Below are 23976 nucleotides of genomic sequence, written 5' to 3'. Positions count from 1 at the left end.
GATCCTGGCTGCTCCAGTCAGCATGCCAAATATCCTTGGGCACAATACCAAAGTTGCTCTCCGGTGCTTTCGACTTGAGTATGAACATGTGCGAAAGCTAGACAGAAGAAATGAAAACTGCCTCTATGAGCGGGTAAATGAGGCATGTTGCACTGTGAGTGCTCCTGGAGAGTCCTTTGAAGGTAGCTCGTCTCATGTGTTACGTTCAGCTTTGCATCCTGTGTTGTGTTAATTAGTCCCACACCGTGAAAAAAAATACTAAATACCAAAATAATGCCAGAAAATACCAAAAAATAACTTTCCCATGAAAACACGGTTATTTCAGCAATGACAATACAGTTTGTTGCCCTAATTTTACATGGGATTCTGCCTTTTTCAAGTGCTGTTAAACATTAAATTAGGAACATTTTAATGTGATTAAACAATGAAATTACCTATAAACAAGGTCAGTGAATGCGGCAATATGAATAATAATACTTAAAGGTACAGAAATATGCAGTTAACAGTTGGTTTAAATAATAATGGATTGAATTCATAAAGCACTTTATGAGACCCTCAAAGCGCTTTATAATTCGCCTCTGGCCATCATGTAGGTGGAAGGTGAAGTGTCTTGCCCAAGGACACAACGACCGAGAGTGTCCGAGCCGGGGCTCGAACCGGCAACCTTTTGATTACAAAGTGAACTGCCAACTCTTGAGCCACAATCGCCCTAAATATCAATAATAATAATTATTATTTAATGTAAAAAAAGTTTATATGAATCATTTTATATATTTTTCCATAGCATTACATTTGAATTTAACAGTTCAATCTTTCAAATAACGGACAGATATTTGTGAAATTAAGTCACATTTGTGAATTATTTTAACAATCTAAATATGCTCATGTACAGACAGATACGTTTAAAAAACAAGGAAATTATGTTTTATTACATTTACAGTGATTTTACGTTAATTTACATTTGAAATGTAAAATCAGTCTGTTTATGTGAATTTAATGATGTTCTAGAAGAACAGTACAAAACTGTAAAATACACAGTGAAATACTTTTATATTACAGGTTTTTACAGTGCAGTTGTGTTCCTTCCTTGTGTATGTAAGCCCTTTGTATCGTTCCCTCCAGTGTTGCGTTCTCCCTCCACACTGTGTCCCCCAGCCTGCCTGTTTAGTTTATTTCGTATTAGTAGTTAGTGCCGGTTTTCCCAGGTGTTCAACAATAAAGCCATTTCTTTGAGTTTACCTGTTGCCTGCTGGAGGCTGTATTTTGGTCCTCCGTTCCTGCCAGACACACACAGCCCATGACACTGTATGCCATAAGTGAACAACACATTGAATCACAGATTTACACAACTGTGATGGTTTGCTTAGGGGGGGTATTAAAGGGCTTAATGAGTAGACTTTTAGCTCTGGGGTGCCAGCCAGGTTTCTCTCCTGGGATATGACATTGACTAAATTAAATTAATTACATTAAATAATTACAATACAAACCACATAATGCAGGATGTTTACCTGGACCACAGCAGTCAGTTCGACCTGCTTCCTTTCTGATGTTTCCCATCCTTTGAGTCCTGCGAGCAGAACTCTAACTGGCTGGCTCCAGGCAGGGTGTGGGTGGCTGTAGCTCAGGAGGTAGAGCAGGTCAAACCGGGCCTCAAACCGGGCCTCAAACCGCGGGCCTCAAACCGGGCCTCAAACCGGGCCTCAAACGGCCTCTGAGCTTTTCACAGACTGTCTCTTGTATTTCTCCTGGTCTCCGACAGCCTTCCAACATTATCCAGCTCTCCTTTCTCTCTCATATCCTCTATCAACACACAAGCCTTATTCCAGGCTCAAGAGCTTTCTCCTGAACTCTGTCCACTCTCAGCCTTATCGCGAGCTCTCTTCTCTCTCCTGACCTTTGCCAGCCTTTATTGCAGGTGTCTGCCTATATTCTGTGCCTTTGGTAATGCTGCATTAGTGTGGTTTATACTCTATAGAGACGCTGTCCCTTTCCTGTCATGGTAAGATTGCTCTTATTCTTTTTTCCCCATCACCGCTGAGATTCTGTTCTGCTATAGTGGGTCATCAGAGTCTAATTGCCAAATAGCTTTACTTTCATTGCTCTAGTCCAATCATTGTCCTGCTTACCTTCTCCAAGCTAATCAGCCTCCTTCTGCTACGAGTGGCATTGAGTTTTTACCCAGGCAGTAACGGGAACACTAAACAGTCAAAGCACATGTGGACGTCACTGCTTCAGGTTCATTCTTTGTCCATACACGTGGATGAATGCTTGGTCTTCACTGCACACACATGCACATGCCTATAAACATACAGCCAGATACAGGCACAAAGCTAAAACACTTGGAGCATCTCTTTCTCATCAGTGCATCACTTTCTTTTTCACTATTTTTAAAAAGTGCAAATTGGACAAAGGAAGAGGAAACGATGGAGGGAGCAGACACATTTGTTTTGTGAGTACAGGGTCAAAGCTAACGTTGCACCCATAAATTTTGTATGTATGCATGTGGAAGGCAAGGCAACAATGGCTCTTTATATGGCTGCTAAAAAAATGTTACTCCCTACTGAAGAAAACAGAGACTTTCTAAATAAAATCAGCGAGAGGGAGAAGTACAGACTGGTCCAGGATTCAAGGGTCAAAATAACCAATCAAAGTTGTGTCGCTGCTGAGAGGAAACAAAGTGACTTTGGGATGTTCTTAAACACTTTGAAATGTGTTTCAAAGTGTCTGAAAACTAAACGGACTTTAACAAAGAAGCTGATGTGCTGCACAGACTCTCAGTCTGCCTAAAGAAAGCAGAACATGAGCGAACGGTTGACAGTTAAGTGATTTCAGGAAGCTTTACATTCAGAAGACTAGCATGTGTTCATGGCGAGCATGCTTCAGCCTTACTGTGGTGTACTAGCGAGAGCTGAGATAAGTGACACTAACAGACTGAATGAAGTGATTAGGAAGGCTGCTCTGTGATTGGCTGCAAACTGGACACTTTTGAAGCTGCGGTGAAGAGGAGGTCACTGAACAAAGTGTTGTGTATTACAGACGACCTGGACTAACCTCTGCAGCACTGACAGACAGGCAGTGAAGCACTTTCTCTAGCAGAACGATTGTGCTCCACTCTCACAACGACACCACATACATGGGATAAACTATTTCTTATCCTAGCTTAATTAAGTCTTTAGACAAATAATAATAATAATTATGTTGTTGTTCTTTTTTTTATTTTGTTTGTTTCTAAAATGAATTCTGCAGAGTGTTGTTGCTTTCATCCATCCGTTTTCTTCACCGTCTTCAGTTCGAGGTTATGAGTAGGGCCTGTCCCAGCTGCTGTAAGGTGAGAGGCAGGGTAACCCCAGGATGGGGCGCCGGTCTATTGTAGCTACGTATAGATTGCTATTTTTCCTCCCACAGTGTTTTTCTGTTATTCTAGCTACCTTTTGATTTTCGGGGGACTCGTTCAGGATGTAGAGATAAAACATTCTGTTTAAGGACGTCGCAGCACACTGGGAAAGCCTGATGAGGCGTCACACAGTTGGGTTACACTGTGATAATGCTGAGAGGCTACAGGTCAAGTGTGGAACAAAGACAGGTGAAGTAAGACGGCTGAAAAAGACAGTTTACCTTGTTTCCAGAGGTACATTGCTACCAAGCACCCAGCTGTCTTGCAGCGGGACGCTCTCGGGGGGCGTGGTCTGCAGCTCTGCTGGTGATTGGCCGGCCACAGGGGCCGGGCTTCCAGTAGGAGGGGTTAGCTGCCTTGTGGAGTTCAGGGATTGGCCAGTGTGATGTGTGGCGCTCAGGGCTTGGCTAAGAGCTGTTACTGAGGGTTGTTGGCGATGAGGCGGTGGTACCGGAGGAAGGCTGGAGTTGTGATGATTGGACGGTTGCTCTGTCAACAACAGAAGAGAGAACAACTCATCTTTACACACGTGTAAATCAGTGGCACTAACATTGTTGTCTTTTTAGCTGACTGGAAGTTTCCTTTCCCCGAGGACTGCTGTCGTTATAATCCCTGTAAATCAAACAGATACATTTAGATCATATTTCACGTCACAGTCTCACCAAACAGTCTCTCATCTGAAGAAATCCGTCCTTAACGAGAGAAAATAATGTTAGCCACAGCCCGTTTTTAAGCAAACAAAGCAAGAACTGGCAAAAAAGCCAGCGCTTCTTAACCTAAGACAGTCGGTCCGTCTGAAGAAGGTCAGAATTCAAAATGTGATGTTATTATTATACAATGTCTGGATGATTGATATAAAGGCAAATTTCCCAGATGATGCGGTTAAGGTTGATGAAGAGTTATAATGTCGATTTTTTTAATATCACTGGATGTGAGTGCAGCGTCAGTGAGAAGTGTAACTGAACACTCGGCTAGAATGAATACAGCTCAGTGACTGGCCTTCACAAAGCTCTGCTCCGATTCTGTAAAAATATTTGCTCAAAGCTGACCCGGGTTCAACTTTTCCTCACTGTTTTTGTCCCTTTGCTTTTCAACTCCCCTTTCCGTCCTCAGGGTACCGAGAAGGAAATGAATGGCAGTCTTGGAATTTGATTTGCATAAAGAGCATCAGATCTCCATTTCCCAGCCCTGCTGTTATTCTTTCTCTGCTGCACTCAGCGAGGAAAACAGAAAGCAAAGAGAGAAGCGAGGGATACGTGCAGGAGCAGCTCTTCCTCTCGCTGCTTCGTGTTCTGTTTGCCATCATAATAACTGTTCCAGTTATGCAGACTTTACAGGCTGAACGCTGAAAACCACATATGAAAAGTCTGAGTTTCATTATGACTATTTAGGCCTCAAGACTATTATTTGTAATTAATGTACCTCCTACAAACCCATACATTTAAAGACAATGTGCAAATATTACTGTGTGTGTGATGGGCGGGGCTAGTTTCCAGTTCTGCACACAAAAACTGTCTCGGCTTTTGTGTGACACGATCAATAGACTGTTTAATGTGTTTAATGGCAGATTCTGGGATTTGCTTTTGCCAATCATTTCTTTGTACAACTCCAAATTCATGTCTAACACATCATATTCATAATAGCAATAATCACTTTCGTGTAACATGTAACACAAAGACGAAAAACCAGCATCATTACTCAAAACGCATTAAACTCAGTATTAATCAGTGCGTCTAAAAGACTCCACATAAATCACCAAGCAGGCCTGTGTTTCACCACCAAGTCAGCAACATCCAATCAGAATACTGCACATCTCAGTCAGTACTCCCACTTTTTAGTTAAATATTGTCACAGCTGAAAATAACATTTTGGAGCGTGAGGCCAGTTTAGACCCTGTCATGAGACGCTCGTGCACTTTCACTGTAGCACCCCTAAAGAACTCATTAGTGGGCAATAACAAAATAAAGTAGCATCAGCAATACCAACGTGTTTTAGTATTATTCTCTGACATTGTCGTCTAATTATATAATAGCCCAGCGTTTCTGTTGGAGAGGGTACAGGTTAACAAAAACAGGTTTAAGCGCCCAGTGCACACGTACAAGTAAAGAAGATCAAAATGCTATTCCACAACACAAGGTTTTGCTCATTGTGTGCAAAGTGTTAGCTAATGTAATGAAATGTAACCAACGGCCAGCAGCAGTCTATGTTGTCTATAGTTGCTAGTGCTGTCAGCGTTAATCTGGTTAAAATGACGTTAATGCCATAACCGCATTAACGCAGCAAATCTCCGTTAGCGAGTTAACGCGGATCACCCCGTGCGAGGGCTGCAACACGTTAGTGCGGTTAGCTCGTTAGTGCCGTGCAGTTGTAAACCCTGTTTATGTTTACCTTTGGTTTTATTTAACTTTCACCTTTTTGTTTTACATTTCTGTTCCCATCATTTAACACTGTCCTTGTTGTTTTGTGTTGTAATGTGACCTTGCACGTTTTGAAAGGTGCCAAGTAATAAAATGTATTATTATTAGTATGTTGTGAAAGGTAATCCATACCCTGCTCTTATGATAACTTCAGTTTTTTTATGTTGTTTTTTTAGTTGAATATCACATGTCTGTGTGTGACTTCAGTGCAGGAGGACAGAGAGCTGATAGTGAGTCAGGTGGGAAAACATCAACTGTTGACTCAGGTATGACAATTAAAGTGTGCACCAGGTTGAACTGGGGTTTGCAAAAGGGAAAACAGTATGTTTGCAAGTAGCATATTCCAATGATCTGCTAAACATTGTGTGCAAGACACTGTGACTAGAACACAGTTCACACAGTCCAGACAGACTAACCAAGGATACGATATCTGCACTTCCTACTCCCACTCCACGAGCTGATTGCGCATGTGCAGAAACCTTTCATCCTTTATGATAAGATGATTTCAGACCAGTGTGCATGTCAAGCTGACCCTGGCTCTGCTTTCACTGCTTTGATCAGTTATGGCCTGTACTGTGTGTAGCATTACCCAGTAAACAGGCTTGAGTAATTTAACATCATAACAGGCGAGTTTCCTCCCAACTTTCATGAACTTTCATGTGAGATGTAGAGAAGATGAGTTTGTGAAAAAGTTGTTCACTGCTCTAGTCTATTAGGAAGTAAGTGAAGTTTATTTATATCGTGTCTTTTACAGATACAACATTCATAAAGTGCTGAACAACAATTCAGACATGATATCAACAAAGAACCAAACAAAAAAACAAACACATACATAACAAAAGAATAACAAGGCCTGATTAAAACAGAAAAGTTGTTAATTTTTTGTTTTTTAAAGAGTCCACAGAGTTACGTGGCGCTGGAGCGGTAAACTGTCCCAGAGCTAGAGACTACAGACTGAAACGCTCGGTCCCCTCGAGTCTGGACTCTTGTCTGAACAGCTAATAGGTTTTGAGTTTGTGAGTGGATACAGCGAGCAGCAGTGTGTTTAACAAGAAGTTGAGACAAATAGTCTGCAGCGCGTCCATTTAATGCTCTGTATGCAAGTGTGAAATCTTAAAACGAGTTCTAAAATCAATGGAGAGCCAAAGTAAAAACAAGAGTAACACAGCGGTAATGTGAGCTGTGTCTGGGTGCAGCAGTTTGTGCTGCTTGGAGGAATAACAGAGGTGATTTCTTTAAGCCAGTAAAAAGGGCAATACAATAATCTAAACAAAATGATACAAACACAAGAACAATTTTGTCCATTTCAGAGGAGGAGACTACGGATCGCAATTTGGTAATGTTCCTGAAATGAAATGTGAGATCGAGTTTATATGTGAAAGTTCAATAAGGACTCAAACATTACGCTGCGATTGCGAACACTAGTCAGCAAGAAGAAGCAATCAGTTGACTTGTGTGCATATCAGGAGGAGCAATAACCGTGGCTTCAGTCTCAGAGTTTAAAACAATTGTTGGAGAGCTGGTCACTAATCCCACATACAGAGTCAGCCAGGGCAGACAGCCTGTGCAGCTGGCGAGGCCTAAAAGACAAGTAGAACTGAATGTCATACATAAAAATACTAAGAAATGCACCTAACACCTAAAAACAGAATAACAATCGACCCAGGATGGACCCTGAGGAACCCCACAGCAGTGTCTGCTCACCCTAACAAGGATGTCCTCCTAGATGAACTGGAGGGAAACCAGTTAAGTGATCCCAGCCATAACCTTATTCTGGTCAACAGTATCAAAGGCACTGAGGTCAAGCAACATGAGCACAGAGCATCAATTTCCTGCATCAGATGCCATTAAAAGATCATTATAGAGCTTTAAAGGAGCAGTTTCAGTGGAGTGCTGCTTTTAAAAAGCAAAGGACAGAAATTTGTAGTGTGCGTAATAAAGTTGTCCAAATTGATTTTCGGCAACTTTTTCTGATAATTTGCTAATGAATGGTAACTTTGAATTAGGCTGGTAATTGCAAGCAAAGCTGCTATAATGGAATTACCTCAGCGGAGCACAACGTTGCCTCACCGAGCAGTTAGTGATGGAGAACAGTAAAGGACCAATGCTTGTGAGACATCCAAACAGGAAGGAAGGAGGTCAGATCTCTAAATGGGTGATGAAGGTTTCATCTTAACGATTACAATAAGTCATTCAGTGTATCTGGAATGACTTACGATCAACCTGATCCATAATAGGAAGACGATATTACGCAGGGACTAAACTGGACCGAGTGCAAAGTCCTCACATTGTAATAAAACAAGGAAGACTGGAAATTCTTAGTCACAGTACCAGTATTGGAATAATTGTGATTTTGACCTGAAAAGAAACTGTCACGAACACACAGCAGACCCGTCCACACATTCATGCTTTTCAGCATCTTTATTCTTACTCTCTGGTTGCTGTTTACAGCCGGGGTGGTCAACTCCAGTCCTCGAGAGCTACCGTTTGATTCAGCTGTGTTGGAGCGCATCTAAAAGCTGCAGGACAGTAGCTCTCGAGGCCTGGAGTTGGACACCCCTGGTTTACACTGTCATGACTGCAGCTTTGCAGTTCGCAGCCACTCATATACACCAACAACAACATTATTCAGGACCCAGCACAGACATTAAGCTGGCGAGGCATGGCTGCAGATACCATGTAGGTGCATCCGCCTCCCCTGCAGCAGCATCGCAGACCACACCCCGCCACAGGAACCAACACATTTCAACTTTTGGGTATCGACAGGAATTACCCATCTTACGTATCATCTCAATACTGACTTCAGGACAAGGATATGTAACAGTACTTTCCATAAGAGCAACAGTCCAACATTACTTCACTTCTTTAGTACAAACTATTACAGAGAATCCACTACACTTATAGAAAATGTTTAAGTTGGGACTAGTTCTTTCAGATATTTCCTCAAATTGCACGGAAAGCACAAGAGACACTGCAAATCCATCCAAAATAAACTGGAAACAAGTTATTATAGTCGTCTCCACCCTAACCACCATCTCTCTGGCTGCTGGGAGGCATCTGTAACTCTATAAGTGAATGCAAATATTCATGAAATATCAATGACAAAGGTAAGAAACAACTCCTAATAGCTTTAACTGTTACTAAGAAAGTAATCCTCAAGAACTGGAAATAAAGAAATAGAATCAATTAAGGAATGGATGGAAAAATGAAAGTGATGAACATTTTCTCAGATTATGTTTTGTGCTACAGTGCTACAGTACTACAGTACTACAGTGCTACAGTGCTACAGTACTACAGTACTACAGTGCTACAGTACTACAGTGCTACAGTGCTACAGTGCTACAGTGCTACAGTGCTACAGTACTACAGTGCTACAGTGCTACAGTACTACAGTGCTACAGTACTACAGTGCTACAGTGCTACAGTACTACAGTACTACAGTGCTACAGTGCTACAGTACTACAGTGCTACAGTGCTACAGTGCTACAGTACTAGAGTACTACAGTGCTACAGTACTACAGTGCTACAGTGCTACAGTACTACAGTACTACAGTGCTACAGTACTACAGTACTACAGTACTACAGTGCTACAGTACTACAGTGCTACAGTGCTACAGTGCTACAGTACTAGAGTACTACAGTGCTACAGTACTACAGTACTACAGTGCTACAGTACTACAGTACTACAGTGCTACAGTGCTACAGTGCTACAGTACTACGTGCACAGTGCTACAGTGCTACAGTCTACAGTGCTACAGTACTACATGCTACAGTATAGAGTACTACAGTGCTACAGTGCTACAGTACTAAGACTAAGATACATACAGTGCTACAGGTGCTACAGTACTACAGCTAAACTAGTGCTACAGTATGCTACAGTACTAAGAGTACTAGGAAGTACTACAGTACTAAACCAGTGCTACAGTACTACAGTATACAGTGCTACAGTACATACAGTACTAATCTACAGTGCTACAGATAAGTCCAGTAACTACAGTACTACAGTCTACAGTACTACAGTACTACAGTGCTACAGTGCTACAGTGCTACAGTACTACAGTAGCTACAGTGCTACAGTGCTACAGTACTACAGTACTACAGTGCTACAGTCTACAGTGCTACAGTACTAGAGTACTAAGTCACAGTGCTACAGTGCTACAGTACTAGAGTACTGACAGTGCTACCAGTGACTACAGTGCTACAGTACTACAGTGCTACAGTCTACAGTGCTACAGTGCTACAGTGCTACAGTAACTACAGTACTACAGTGCTACAGTGCTACAGTTACAGTACTACAGTACCATCACAGTGCTACAGTACTACAGTACTACAGTGCTACAGTGCTACAGTACTACAGTGCTACAGTGCTACAGTGCTACAGTGCTTACAGTTACAGTCTACAGTGCTACAGTACTACAGTGCTACAGTGCTACAGTACTACAGTGCTACAGTGCTACAGTGCTACAGTGCTACAGTACTACAGTGCTACAGTGCTACAGTGCTACAGTACTACAGTACTACAGTGCTACAGTACTACAGTGCTACAGTACTACAGTGCTACAGTGCTACAGTACTACAGTGCTACAGTGCTACAGTGCTACAGTGCTACAGTACTACAGTGCTACAGTGCTACAGTGCTACAGTACTACAGTACTACAGTGCTACAGTGCTACAGTGCTACAGTACTACAGTGCTACAGTGCTACAGTACTACAGTACTACAGTACTAGAGTACTACAGTGCTACAGTGCTACAGTGCTACAGTACTAGAGTACTACAGTGCTACAGTGCTACAGTACTACAGTCTACAGTACTAGAGTACTAGAGTACTACAGTGCTACAGTGCTACAGTGCTACAGTGCTACAGTACTAGAGTGCTACAGTACTACAGTGCTACAGTGCTACAGTACTACAGTCTACAGTACTAGAGTACTAGAGTACTACAGTGCTACAGTACTACAGTACTAGAGTACTACAGTGCTACAGTGCTACAGTGCTACAGTACTAGAGTACTACAGTGCTACAGTACTACAGTACTACAGTGCTACAGTGCTACAGTGCTACAGTGCTACAGTACTAGAGTACTACAGTACTACAGTGCTACAGTCTACAGTACTACAGTGCTACAGTGCTACAGTACTACAGTGCTACAGTACTACAGTACTACAGTGCTACAGTGCTACAGTACTACAGTGCTACAGTGCTACAGTACTACAGTACTAGAGTACTACAGTACTACAGTGCTACATTATGTTTACTATTAACACTCTCTACATTCTTATCAATGCCATTGTTTTAACTGTAACCGTTACCACATACAAACACTACTATTCTATTCAAACCCATTTACATCTAACAAGGTACAGCGACTTGTCCACTTTGTCTTCCAACTAGTTCTGTTTCATAATGCTTTGGTTCATTATACGTGAAAATCAGACAGGATCGCCTGTGCTTAGCCAGAGGGGCAGTGGAGTGTCATAAAACAATTTTCCATGGGCAGGGTTGTGGATCAGCTGTGGATAAGTTATTTTAGCAATGAGCTGGCCCAACAAGCTTTCAAGCACTCTTTTATAAACTAGCTGCCTTCTCAGAGTGTGGGAGTACTCTTAAAAGTTCATGAATTCAGCGTAGACAGACTGAGGACATCAGTAGAGAGACCAAAGAGATCAGTGGAGTGGAAAGCAATAGATGCGTGGAAGGGTTCATTTTCTCAACACATCATAGACTAGAAGAGCACTACATAAGAACATATCAATTCTACCATATAACTGAGTGTTCAGTTCATTTCACTGCTTTTAAACATAGCGCCAAATCACAACAACAGTCACCTCAAAGCATGTTATACTGTAAAGATGCTACAACAATACAGAAAAAAGCTCAACAATCAGATGACCCCCTATGAGGTTCACTTTGGCCACAGTGGGAAGAAAAACTCTCTTTAAAAGGAAGAAACCTGCTGCAGAACCAGGCTCAGGCAGGGGCGGCCATCTGTCACGACGTTATCGGTGAGGGGACAAAGACGAACGGTACGCTGTGGAATCGAATCTAACAGTAGAGATAGTATCTGTCTCCTGAATCCAAACTGGGAGCTGGTTCCACAGACGAGAAACTGAAGGCTCTGCCTCCCATTCTACTTATATGAATTCTGTCAGACACTGTATTTCTATAAGAGCAATTATAAGTGTAAAATTCACCCATTATGCTAATGGGCCAATTTATCAGTCCTCCTAAATGCCAACTGAGAAAAGATTAGAGCCAGGCAAGAACATCCAGCAGTTTGCAGCATAACCTACTTAAACTAATATAACGATGCATGTGCTTCACTTCTCTGCATAGTGTACAGATGCCCTTATATGTTACCGGTAATCATTTCTGGGACACAGTTATATGTGACCACTTGTTATACAAGTCTGATTGCCAGCCTATCCAAATACTCCCACAAACATACTGCATAGCAACAATGTATCTATAGCGTGTTGATGTGGACTGTGATATTTAAAAATGAAATATTTATACTGAATCATTAACACACACGTCTGCTTTCATACGGCAACAGCTACACACTCTCATGTCACATTCATGCATGTTGTCTAAACTAACTGTTACTTGTTTTGCTTTCATTGACACATATTGCAATACCATTAGCAGAATCATTACAAATCGTTCCTGTAGTTAACCTCATAAACATAACTAAGCACTAACGCCCATCTCCTCTGGTGAAAAAGACTTCTCTCTGTTGTGGATATGTGGATGAGTAAATGCACACTGTGAGTCAAAAGACTGTAAAACCTGCTGACAGCTTAACAAACATTTAAGAAAAAATTATTTTTCTAACAATCGAGCTTTATATGGAGAAAAGAGGATTACCAGAAATACTTTATATATCCCAGTGGAATAAAGATTAGCCCAAAATTATATAATTATCTATCTGCGTCCATGGGTGTTCAACCTTTGATGGCAGGCAAAAATGTGTATTTTGCTCTATATTGTAGCTGCATGAATATATCTAAACACAGGATATGTTACTTCAAATACACCAAATTAATCCTTGTTGCAAAAGGAAAAAAGCCCACACCAGACTGGAGTCAGTCGGTTCTTCTAATGTGAGTGTTGTTACTACATCAGCAGCACCCCCCACCACCACCACCTCCTCATGCCCGGAAGGAGGAAGAAATTGTAATAATAATATATGAGGAAGAGCAATGATGAAGGTCTCTCAGTCAGGCTGCTGCTTTAGAAAATTAATTTCAATTTCAACAGCAACACAATTTGACAAAACAGTCATCAGGGTAAAACATCATTTTTCAGAGCCTTACTTTCTGATTCATTTGGAGGAAATCATAACCACTCATTCATCTACGCATCTTCTTCTCTATTTATCTGGTTATGGTAGGTACTTCCAGGAGGTCAGCTGACCTGAGAGAGTGACAGGGTGTGTGGGGACGAAGACGCGGTGAGGCGGGGCAAGAGTGTGAAAGCATTTCAAAACAAATACAATCATTTTAAAAAGAGCTCTAAAAGACCCGGGTGGTCCAGGATGAAGGTTGTAGTAGGCTGGTAGGTCAGTAATAACAGGTTTAAATAAACATCAATTCACATCAGTTGTCTTTGTGCAAAGCTACTTCACAACCACAGCTGCTTAAAGCCTCTTTATATTCTAGGGACAGAAGCACGATATTAGAAAGAATACCCCATCCATTAGACGACCACGTATGAGCGCTTGGTGACAGAACCGGGCTCAGGAAGGTGCGTCCATGCGTCGTGAGCGGTCGGGTGTAAGGAGAACGAGAAAAGACACAAGGCACACGAGAGAGAGGGACAGCGTTTAACACTGAATAATGGTTAAATGCAACAGTGTTGTATAAACACAGAGTGAAACAGGTGAGTGAAGAACTGCAGTGAAGAGCAGCCTCAGCTGACTGCAGCATAATGGATGGTTCATGGCCACCTGATCAACTATAAGCTTTTATCTAACAGAAACGTTTTCAACTCAGTCTTAGAGGTAGACGAAGGCTCCCAAATCCAAACCGGGAAGCTCTGCCTCTCTTTCAACTTATAAAACTAGCTGCAACTTAAAGCAAAGAGGTCTATTAGGACGATATAGTACTGTGATGTCTGTGAGGAATGACGGGGCCAGACTATTCCAGATGTTGTAAGTGAGGAGAGGATCAAATTCAGTCCTGGAGTTCACTAGAAGCCAGTGAAGACAAGCGAACATGGGAGAAATATGATCTCTCTTTCTAGTTCTGCCTGAACTCCTGCTCCAGCATTCTGGAACAACTGAGGCCTTTAAATCAAACAAGCTAAGCTTGGTGGTGCATTCTGTCATTGTTTATATAAAGTTGAACACGAAGATAAAAAGGAGGTTACAGAAAGAACAGGAGGTGACACGGGAAGTCAATTAAAAGTTTCAGAGGCCACAACAATAGTTGGCTGAGGTGGACTGAGAACAACACAGACAGGAAGACAGATAGAAAGAGAGAATGCAGAGAGGGCACCAGAGTTAAGACTTGTTTCTTCAAGCGTGAAAACTCATTCCACCTCTGGACTCCCAGCAAGGAGAGGGAACTGACGTAGGCCTCTTTTCCTAACCATGGTTAGCTTTTGTGGGGCATGTAGACGGAGAGTGTCCCTCTTTGCTCACTGAAGGCAGCTTCGGCCTCAGCAGTTCAACCTGAGCGCCCACAAAACCAAACAAAAGCCCACAGAAACATTTGCTTTGTCAGAAAGACCAGCTTAGGAAATTCTAAATGAGAGGTTACAGTCACAGAAGCCAGAGGAACAGAGGCTTTAATTTGGACATATTGTCACGAACAAGAATGGGAAAAAAAGCTTAATGGCATTTTAATATAGACAGGAAATGAGCTAAACACCAAAGGCCCACTCGAAACTGAACAAGATCAGCTGATTAATTGACGAAATCACATGCTGATTTATTTCATTTTTCCTTTTGTTTCTTTTGGCACGTTGCTCTGCCTCAACTGCACTGCAGCTCTATTGTGATAGGTGAGGCTGCGCACGCACTGATAAACTGTGTTTTTGGCGTGTTTCTACTGCATGCATGTAAGTGTGGTTTCAGGATATTTTCAGGATTATTTATTGTGCTGTACATAATTTGTGCAGTGTGAAATCTGTGCATGTTAATATTAGAGATTTTAAGAATAGTAGATTTGTATGAGCTACGTGTATGTGTTATCCTTATCACCCTTCTGTTGTGATAGTGAAGATGAGTATTTCCAAACTTAAGGGCATAATAACTCAAATGTGTTTGTGTTTGGCTTCGGTATTTAGTTATACACCAGCACAGTGACACTGTGGTTAGCACTGTTGCCTCACAGCAAGAAAGTCCTGAGTTCAATTCCACTGTCAGGCCTCTCTGTGTGGACTTTGCATAGACTCTTTTAACTTTCAAACCATCGATATGTAAATGCACTTGAGTATTTTTCTTATAACTGCCTGATAAAAATTGTTTTATTTTTACTTAAATGACGATTTGTTCCTGTCAATCACTTTTTATTTTGCACGTATCTGAAGTGACCATATTCAGCGCAGCACCTTTTGTCATTTACAAATAATACTCATTTCTGTATGAATTCATTTGGAATTAAAGACAGCAGTAGAGTGCATACAAAAGAAGGACAAATGTGTAGTGACTTTGGACTGGGATTCTTTTTGGAGTCTTCTTGTTACAGTTTCGTCCACTATTGTTGTTTTATTAAATGAAGAAGTGGCCACATTTGGATGAAAGGCTAGACTGCAAAGTTCTCAGCAAGTGCCAGCTGGTTGCGTTCACTGCATACCCAGCAGCTGGTATGAAAGGAGAAACTTCACGGGCTCTAAACTTGCTTTTTTAGTGTTTCCAGTCCTGGAGACGTCTGCTTCCTCACACAGTACCCGAAACAAAACGGGACAGTGTAGCCGAGAAAACACAGACTGGGACCAGAGGCTGGAGCAAAAGGTTTTGCTGTTAAAACAGTGTTTATAGAATTCTAATGAGCTATGACTGTCGTTATTGTTAAGCACAGTCTGAACTCTGTATATACACACACTTATTTAAATGTTTGAATAAGTGGTGCTAAAGGATGTAAAGTATCTTTTAGTTTATCAGGGCAAAGGCCTACGTAATTAACAGCAATCGGTGATTTCTCCCAGCATGAAAGGGATTTGTTTGGAAACACTCACTGGATCGACCAATACCCAGAAGTCCAAGGAACTCAGTGAAGATTGAAGAAGGAGAATTATAGATTTACACCAGCTGGGAAGGTCATTTCTAAACAACTGCAGATTCCTGGATCATCAGTTACCTGGCTGTGTCACCAGTTTGCCGAGGTCTGGAAGAAGACCTGTACTGTCACCCTCATGTTAGAAGAAAATGCTTAGGAATGAACCAGGAACCACCCATGTTGAAGCGTGTCATGAACACCGTCACGTCCACGGTGAAGCACATTTTACATTTGAACTGAGAGGGCGCTGAATGTTACATTCGTGCCAAAGCAACAGGGGGCAATATCACCCTAACCATAAAGCAACATCAGAGCTGAAGTGCACACCTTTGACACCGAAACACACGACCTCAGTTTTCCTCGTCTGCATATAAACGCAGAAACTGAGCTTTCGAAACTCTTTACCTGGTAGGAGTTTCTTGAAAAGCTATGATTACCAGCACACCTATGCATGTTTGGATTTATCCTCGTGCCTGTGATGCGTCTATACATACATACTATGTATAAATGTGAGGACACAGAAGGATATGACGTCGACAAACGAGTGAAATAACTTGCAAAGGCAACCTCGGTGGCTTAGAGGAGCACAGTCTCCCCTATTAATGACCTGGTCAGAGAGCAAGAGTTAAAGGGTAAGGGGGGGGATACTGAGAGCTGACTTGGCAGGAGAAAATGAGGCTGAGAGACACAGAGAGGGAGGAGAGGGTGGATGGGGTCAGTGCACTGGTGCAAAAATAAAGAGAAGAAATGAGCAGGACTGATGAGAGGATCCAAAAGAGGGTGCAGCTGTTGATACCAAAGACGTGAGTGGACGAGAGGACGAGAGAGGGTGGTGGGAGTGGGAACAGAGTGATGACGTGGATGATGATGATGATGATGAAGTCAAAAAAAGGGAGCAGAAAAGTAAAAAAAGAAATTCTAATTTATAGCTCCTAATAGTGCTAATTTATTATACACGCAAATTTTCATTATACAATATTGTATTGAGGACAGATAGAATGGTTCATCTTTATAAAGCATCTTTGTACTCGCCGAGTATTCTTTCTCCTACAAGTCTCAGTCACCCAAACACAACATCCATCTGGGCCTGAACACCTTTTTAACATTTGCATACACTCTGGTGGAAACATCACAGAAAGCGTGGGGCCCAGTAGGCTTTGGCATGTGGACGACCTAGATGACCCGCTCTGTCACTAACAGCCATCCCTGCACTGTAAAAAAAAACAACTAAAAAGCAGTAATATTCCAGCAGCTGGGGCGCCAAAATAATACCAGAAAATAACTTTCCCATGAAAACACGGTTATTTTGAGCAATGACAATACAGTTTGTTGCCCTAATTTTACATGGGATTCTGCCTTTTTCAAGTGCTGTTAAACATTAAATTAGGAACATTTTAACGTGATTAAACAATGAAATTACCTATAAACATGGTCAATGAATGTGGCAATATGAATAATAATACTTAAAGGTACAGAAATATACAGTTAACTTAAATAATAATGGATTGCATTCATATAGCGCTTTATGAGACCCTCAAAGCGCTTTACAATTCCTCTCTGGCCATCACCTGTAGGTGGAAGGACACAACGAGTGTGCGAGCCGGGGCTCGAACCGACAACCTTCTTACTATAAGGCGAACTGCCAACTCTTGAGCCACGATCACCCTAAATATCAATAATAATAATAATTATTCTATGTGAAAAAAGTTTATATGAATCATTTTATATAGTTTTCCATAGCATTACATTTGAATTTAACAGTTCAATCTTTCAAATAACGGACAGATATTTGTGAAATTATGACACATTTGTGAATTATTTTAACAATCTAAATATGCTCATGTACAGACAGATACGTTTAAAAAACAAGGAAATTATGTTTTATTACATTTACAGTGATTTTACGTTAATTTACATTTGAAATGTAAAATCAGTCTGTTTATGTGAATTTAATGATGTTCTAGAAGAACAGTACAAAACTGTAAAATACACAGTGAAATACTTTTATATTACAGGTTTTTACAGTGTGTTTGAAAAAGTACAACATCCATTGATATAGGAGGCAGCTTTAAATCTCCTTATTATAAACGTACTGTATGATTCACATTAGACTAAAAATCAGCTGATAAATGAAGTCTTTAAAATACTGTGGAATCAAACTGTGTTTAAGTTCAAGCAGTACTAATATTACTAATATACTTTTTTTGCACATAACTGTAACTCTGATTGGTAGAAATGGGAAACCATAAACAGACAGAGTTCTGATTTTCAGGATTCAGCGCTGTGGTTCATTAGAGGGCAAAAGGCCAAGTCAACAAGAAGAAACAGTGTTTTAGCTGGAAATTAAGCAATAAGAGATCTAGAGAAGTCATATTACGAACTTTATTATTCTTAAAATCTCTGCATAAGTGCCAATAAAAGTAAAAGTCTGACAAAATGATAGCTACAGTCTACAGAACAACATATCTGGGTTCTTTCTAGAACTGTTAGAACAGTGTCAGAGTGCTGCTGAGGGAACACGACCCATGCTTTCTCTCTTCGTTCTCCTTTCACTTTGCCTAAATTTCTCCACACCTGTCGAGTTTTCTTTTTTCCTGCACCCTCCACTTTCTCCACTTTCTCTCAACGTCTCTTTCATTTCTATAATTTTTTACACACAGCCCTGAACAATAATTCTCCAGGCTGTCTGAAGAATTGTTCATTTCATTTTCAGTCCAGCCCTGGTAAAAAATGAAAAGCACTAAACTCTCAGTATTGTTTCTATACTTAACAGACAACTTTGCAAAGAACCAGTTTTAAATGGTAGCTTTAGCTACTTTGTTACTAGCAGTAACCTTTGTTATATTTTGATCATGAATGCTCATACACTCACCATCTTGTGATCATTTCTTTGAGTTGTTCTTCTTCTGGGGTGGAATGATTGAGATAAAAAACCAGACATGAAGCTTTAATGCTGCAGAAATGTGTCTTTGCCCTTCCCCAGATCTGTGCCTCAGCATAAACCTGTCTCAGAGGTCTACATATCATTCCTCGGACTTCATGATGTGGTTCGTGCTCTGACATGTGCTGTCAACTGTAGGATCTAATGTAGACAGGTGAGTGCCGCTTGAAATAACACGAGATGGTCGGTGGAAACTGGATGGACCTGAGCTCAATTTTGAGTGTCAAAATTGAGCTCAGATGCTGTGAATGTACATGTTATATTTTCTATTTGTAGATTTTGTAAGATGAATTTTGAATTTAATCAATTTTGGATTAAGGCTTTTAACATGACAACATGTGGAATAAGTGAAGGACTTTGACTGCCTGCCAGATGCGCCGTACACACACCTCATTTAATATCTGGTTACATGTCCCTTAATAATTTGCACCTCATGGTAACCGTCAACCAGCTTCTGGCACAGCTGTGTCTGTGATAGGGGTGGGGGAAAAAAATCGATACTGTGTAGTATCGTGATATTTTGTTTGCTAATAATGTATCGATACAGGAACAGCAGAAATCGATATTTTGTAACAAAAAAGGTTTTTGTGCTCTGACTTCAGAGCACGTTGATCCTTTTTCTGAGCAAGAATCCTGACATTCCTTCACTGTCCAAATGTGTTTAACTGGTTTTTGGCAGCAATAAACATGACAGTTTACTTATTTTAATTTAAGACATTTTTTATTTTAATTAAGTTTAAAACTTTTTTATTTAACGTAAAATTATATTTTGTTTTAATTTACTTTCAAATTCTTCAGTTGCTGCAGGGGCTGCATAGTTTTCATATTGCATAGTTCAGAATAGCTGTAATTGTACCAGATGGTTTCAGTTAAGTTGGACTAGACTGTAATACAAACCGTTCAGTTTGTCAACAATAAAACTGACTGAGATGAGAGAAAGACTGAGTGTGAGACTTTGTTATTAGATAAAATGAATATTGATAAAGTTTACCTTTATGTACAGAATCTGAATATCGCAAAATATTTTTAAAAATTGCAATAATATCGTATCGTGCGTTAAGTATTGTGATAATATCGTATCGTGGGATGTATGGTGATTCCCACCTCTAGTCTGTGACCACTCGTCTTTGCAGACCTCATTTCAGCATGAGAGCCTTTTTCACCTGGTGCTGAGCTTCATTTCATTTTCTTGGTTTCAGTCCACAAATTTGCAAAGCAACGCTTTATTTACATTTTATAAAGCATCAACTTTTTTATGACTAGGGTTGTACATGTGTTCAGCTTGACTCTCTCCATCCGTCTTTATTCACTTATCCAGTTCAGACAGATTGCCAGTCTGTTGCAGGGCTAACACAGACAACCATTCACACCCACATTCCCACCTACAGACAAGTAGAATCGCAGGTTAACTAACTCCACTAGCTGCCCTTTATTTATAAGAGAGCATTTCCAATAAGTCCTGTAAGAAGCCAGAAAACAGCAGAGCAAGGAGAGACAAGGGTGAAGATGAATCAGAAAGAAACGCCATGAATTACAATCTGAGTTAAATCCTCAAAACAAAATGTTGCAGTACGTCATTTCATAGTCTGGATAGTGCACTTGCGTGACACACTCTTTCTTTCAGCTCTCTATCTTATGACTCTCTTCCACTTTATCTCTTTGTCTCCCTCTCTCTGTCTTCTTTTCTCTTTGTGTGGAGCCTGCTACAACAGTTTGATTTACTTAAGTGGCTCCATTCTGCCATCAGCCTCAGACAAGGATTGTGTGTGTGTGTGTGTGTGTGTGTGTGTGTGTGTGTGTGTGTGTGTGTGAGTGTGTGCATGTGTGTGTGTGTGTGTGTGTGTGTGTGTGTGTGTGTGCATGTGCGTGTGTGTGTGTGTGTGTGTGTGTGCATGTGCGTGTGTGTGTGTGTGTGTGTGTGTGTGCATGTGTGTGTGTGTGTGTGAGTGTGTGTGTGTGTGTGCGCGCGGTTTAAACCCCAGCCACCAGCTACTAGTCTGAGGTTCATTAGCCTGATCAATCATTCAGTCTCGTCTCTTCTCAAATATTTTCTCTCTCTCTATTTTTCTCTGTTTAAATCTAACATTCATTCTTATGTCAAAAAAGTTTTCTGCTGTTGTCCCTGCTTTTCTTCATCCCTTCTTTCCGCTGGCATCATCGATTAGGTCTGGTGTTGAGAAGTATTTCGTGCCCTCTCCTTTCTCCATCTCTTTCTTTCAGTGGCTCATTGATTGTTTCTGGTGTTGAGGAGAATTGCCTATTTGGTCCTCAAGTAAAAAGCACTAAGTGTTATTCACGTTCCTCCCCAGCCTTGGTCTGACCTCCCTTTTGCTTTCAGTGTAGACGCTGTCGATAAGATTTGGAGTCATCCCATCATTTGCGGACAAACTTTCCATTTTCTATGTTGCTTTTTCCTGTCTGAGGAGATTTAGGCCGGCTGGTGAAGAACGCTTGTCTGTTGCCCTCTGATGCCAAAATACCAGCGTGTGGAAGAATGATGAGCTGTTAAGTTGCCTTAAAACAAATGGCACTCATTTTTAAACTGGTTTCTCTCCTTTTAAAAATGACATTTGAAATGGAGCCCAGTGAAGTGGACACACAGTGTGTTCTTTCTATGTTCTTCACATTGTAAAGATAAGATAAGATAAGCCTTCATTAGTCCCACATGTTCTGTTCTTCTAAGGATGATTGTCAGTGTTTTCAGTTGTTATTGGGATTTTTGATAGTATCAAACTTTAAGTTATTATTCTCACTCCCGAGCTGTAACATATCCGAGGCGTTCCTGAGGAACGTGAAAGGTGACCTTCCACGTTCTTATGCTAGCGCCGGGTTATGGATGAAATCCAGTAGAATGAGGCTCCCGTGGTAAAACACTTTCCAGCCACGTACTCCAGCCCTGACCCTAACCTTAACCAGCATTTTAATGCCGTTAGACAACGCGATTGAAGTAAAACAAACGCACATGTGTAGATTCATTCCAAACGGTTCTCATGTTTCCTCATGTTTCCGATCTCGTAATTTAAGGACGTGTCGGGTGCACGGAAGTGTAATATATCAACGATTTGTCACCTAGTGTAAAATGTTACGCTTTGGGAGTGAGAACGTGTTGGTAACAGAATTCTATTTGGAACGATTTATTTTTTGTGTGAAGACTTTGAAGTCGAGTGTCTGGCTGCATTGTTGCACCACAGAAACAAAAGTATGGGCCTAATCTTTGAAGTCAGTGCTTTCAATCCACTTGCTGCAGGTGCATAAAATCACACAGCAAGTCTGCCTTTACAGAAAGAATGGATTGTTCTATGCTGTAATGGGACCCCGTTGCAACAAGTCAGGTCATGAAATTTCCTCCTTCCCAGACATTCCACAATCAACTTAGTTGGAAAGGAAACAGTAAAGTACATAAGATTCATCAATGCAATTAAAACAATTTGAAATTAAAAACATTTACATGTCACAGGTACAGTTGGTTCAATCATTCAGGGCTTCTGGAGTGATGAATCTAAATCTGAAGTTGTTGTCAACATGTATGGAGGAGGTCCGCAGAGAGTCTACAGGCACCTATAAAATACAGTGGAAGCTGTCATTGTTTCAGGCTACGTCTCAGCCAGCGGTGTTGGGGAGTTTGGCAAAACACTGAATGCCATCAGATTTGGAGCCACCGTGCAACACGGAAACATGGAAAGTGTCATATTGCAGGTTCACTGTTCAGCATGAAAACGATCACAAATACACTGATATGGATAGCTGATAGAAAATCACTCACTGCAACATTATCAGTTAGACTGGCCTCCTACGAGCCCAGGCCCCAACCTTATTGAAGGATTAACTTGGGATCCACTGGACAGGCAATGAAAACAAAAGCTGGAAAACTTTGGGATGCCCTTCAAAAAGCCTGGAAAATTCAGTTCAATTCAGTTTTATTTATGTAGCAAACGTCCGTAACAACAGTTCCCTGAAAGCTCAATAAAATTGTCCGAATGATGCTTTCGCCTGTTCTAGTGTGTTTCCATGTAGGGTTTTACATGTTAAAGCACTGCACCTCTTTCCCATTTCCTAACCAAATATAAAGACAGGTGGGGGCTGATATGTAATGTAAAATGAGTAAAACAAAGCTTGTCTTTAAAAATGTAAATGTATGATATTTATGGGCCCGGCGTAGCTTTCAACTTTTTGAATTTTTCGCTGAGGCAGACTGGCCGGCTTTCTAAACTGAACAGGTGTTATTTCCCACTCTTTATGATGCTTCAGTATTTGACTTAGGGCTGCTCAATTAATCGAATTTTAATCACGATTACGATCTGGGCTTTCAACGATCATTAAAAATGACTGAGCCGATTATTAGCCCCTCCCTCATTTATCCGCGACACCTTAAAGGCCGGTCCGTGAAAATATCCGGTTGTTCAGTGATGACGCGACGAATCCTACTTCCGGGTCTAAAGTAGTCTGCGTTTAATATGGCTTTTGTGTTGTGAACATGTTTAATGTTTTGTATTTTCTTCTATTTGATCTCAAAAAGCTCCTAAAACAGTCAGTGATCACTGTTGACCTCCCTCGGCTTTTATTACCGCTAATCATTTATTTAAGCTCAGTTTTTAAAACCTTAGGATGTAACTACAGCCCAGCCCATGCAGCAGTATATGAATGACTAACCTCGTATTGTGGATGGATTATCTCAGTTGTTCTCCTGGCTGAAGTTTGGTCCTTTTACAGCATCCTGCCATGCGATTACATTTGTTCCTGACCACCGAGAACACTCACGTTAACTTTTATCCAGTGGAAAAAAAGTTAGCTTGTTTATATTCACACCCTAGATCTTGTTTTAACATATGGCATCGAACCTGAACATTTAACAGTGTTTCCTGAAAACCCTCTCCTGTCTGATCATTTCCTGATAACATTTACTTTTACAATAATTGATTACACAGCGGTGAAGAGTAGACTTTATCAAAGTAGATGTCTTTCTGAAAGCACTGTAACTAAGTTTAAGAATATAATCCACCCA

At 40.9% G+C, this 23976-nt stretch overlaps 1 protein-coding gene across 12 annotated transcripts in view; it reads right to left on the bottom strand.

Annotated features, from left to right (window-relative positions):
* Positions 1-23976, bottom strand: part of LOC113024783 (teneurin-3) — a 439740-nt gene that overhangs the window by 193534 nt on the left and 222230 nt on the right. For all 12 annotated transcript variants that reach the window (XM_026172107.1, XM_026172108.1, XM_026172106.1 and 9 more), the window contains one exon: positions 3616-3883. In XM_026172107.1, coding sequence (XP_026027892.1) covers positions 3616-3883 — 268 coding nt within the window. The remainder of the gene's footprint in view (positions 1-3615; positions 3884-23976) is intronic.

The sequence above is a fragment of the Astatotilapia calliptera genome, chromosome 6 (assembly GCF_900246225.1).
Source record: "Astatotilapia calliptera chromosome 6, fAstCal1.2, whole genome shotgun sequence".
In the NCBI taxonomy this organism is placed as follows: Eukaryota; Metazoa; Chordata; class Actinopteri; order Cichliformes; family Cichlidae; genus Astatotilapia; species Astatotilapia calliptera.
The sequence above is the reverse complement of the archived record's forward strand: the minus strand, read 5'-3'. Positions and strand labels throughout refer to the sequence as shown.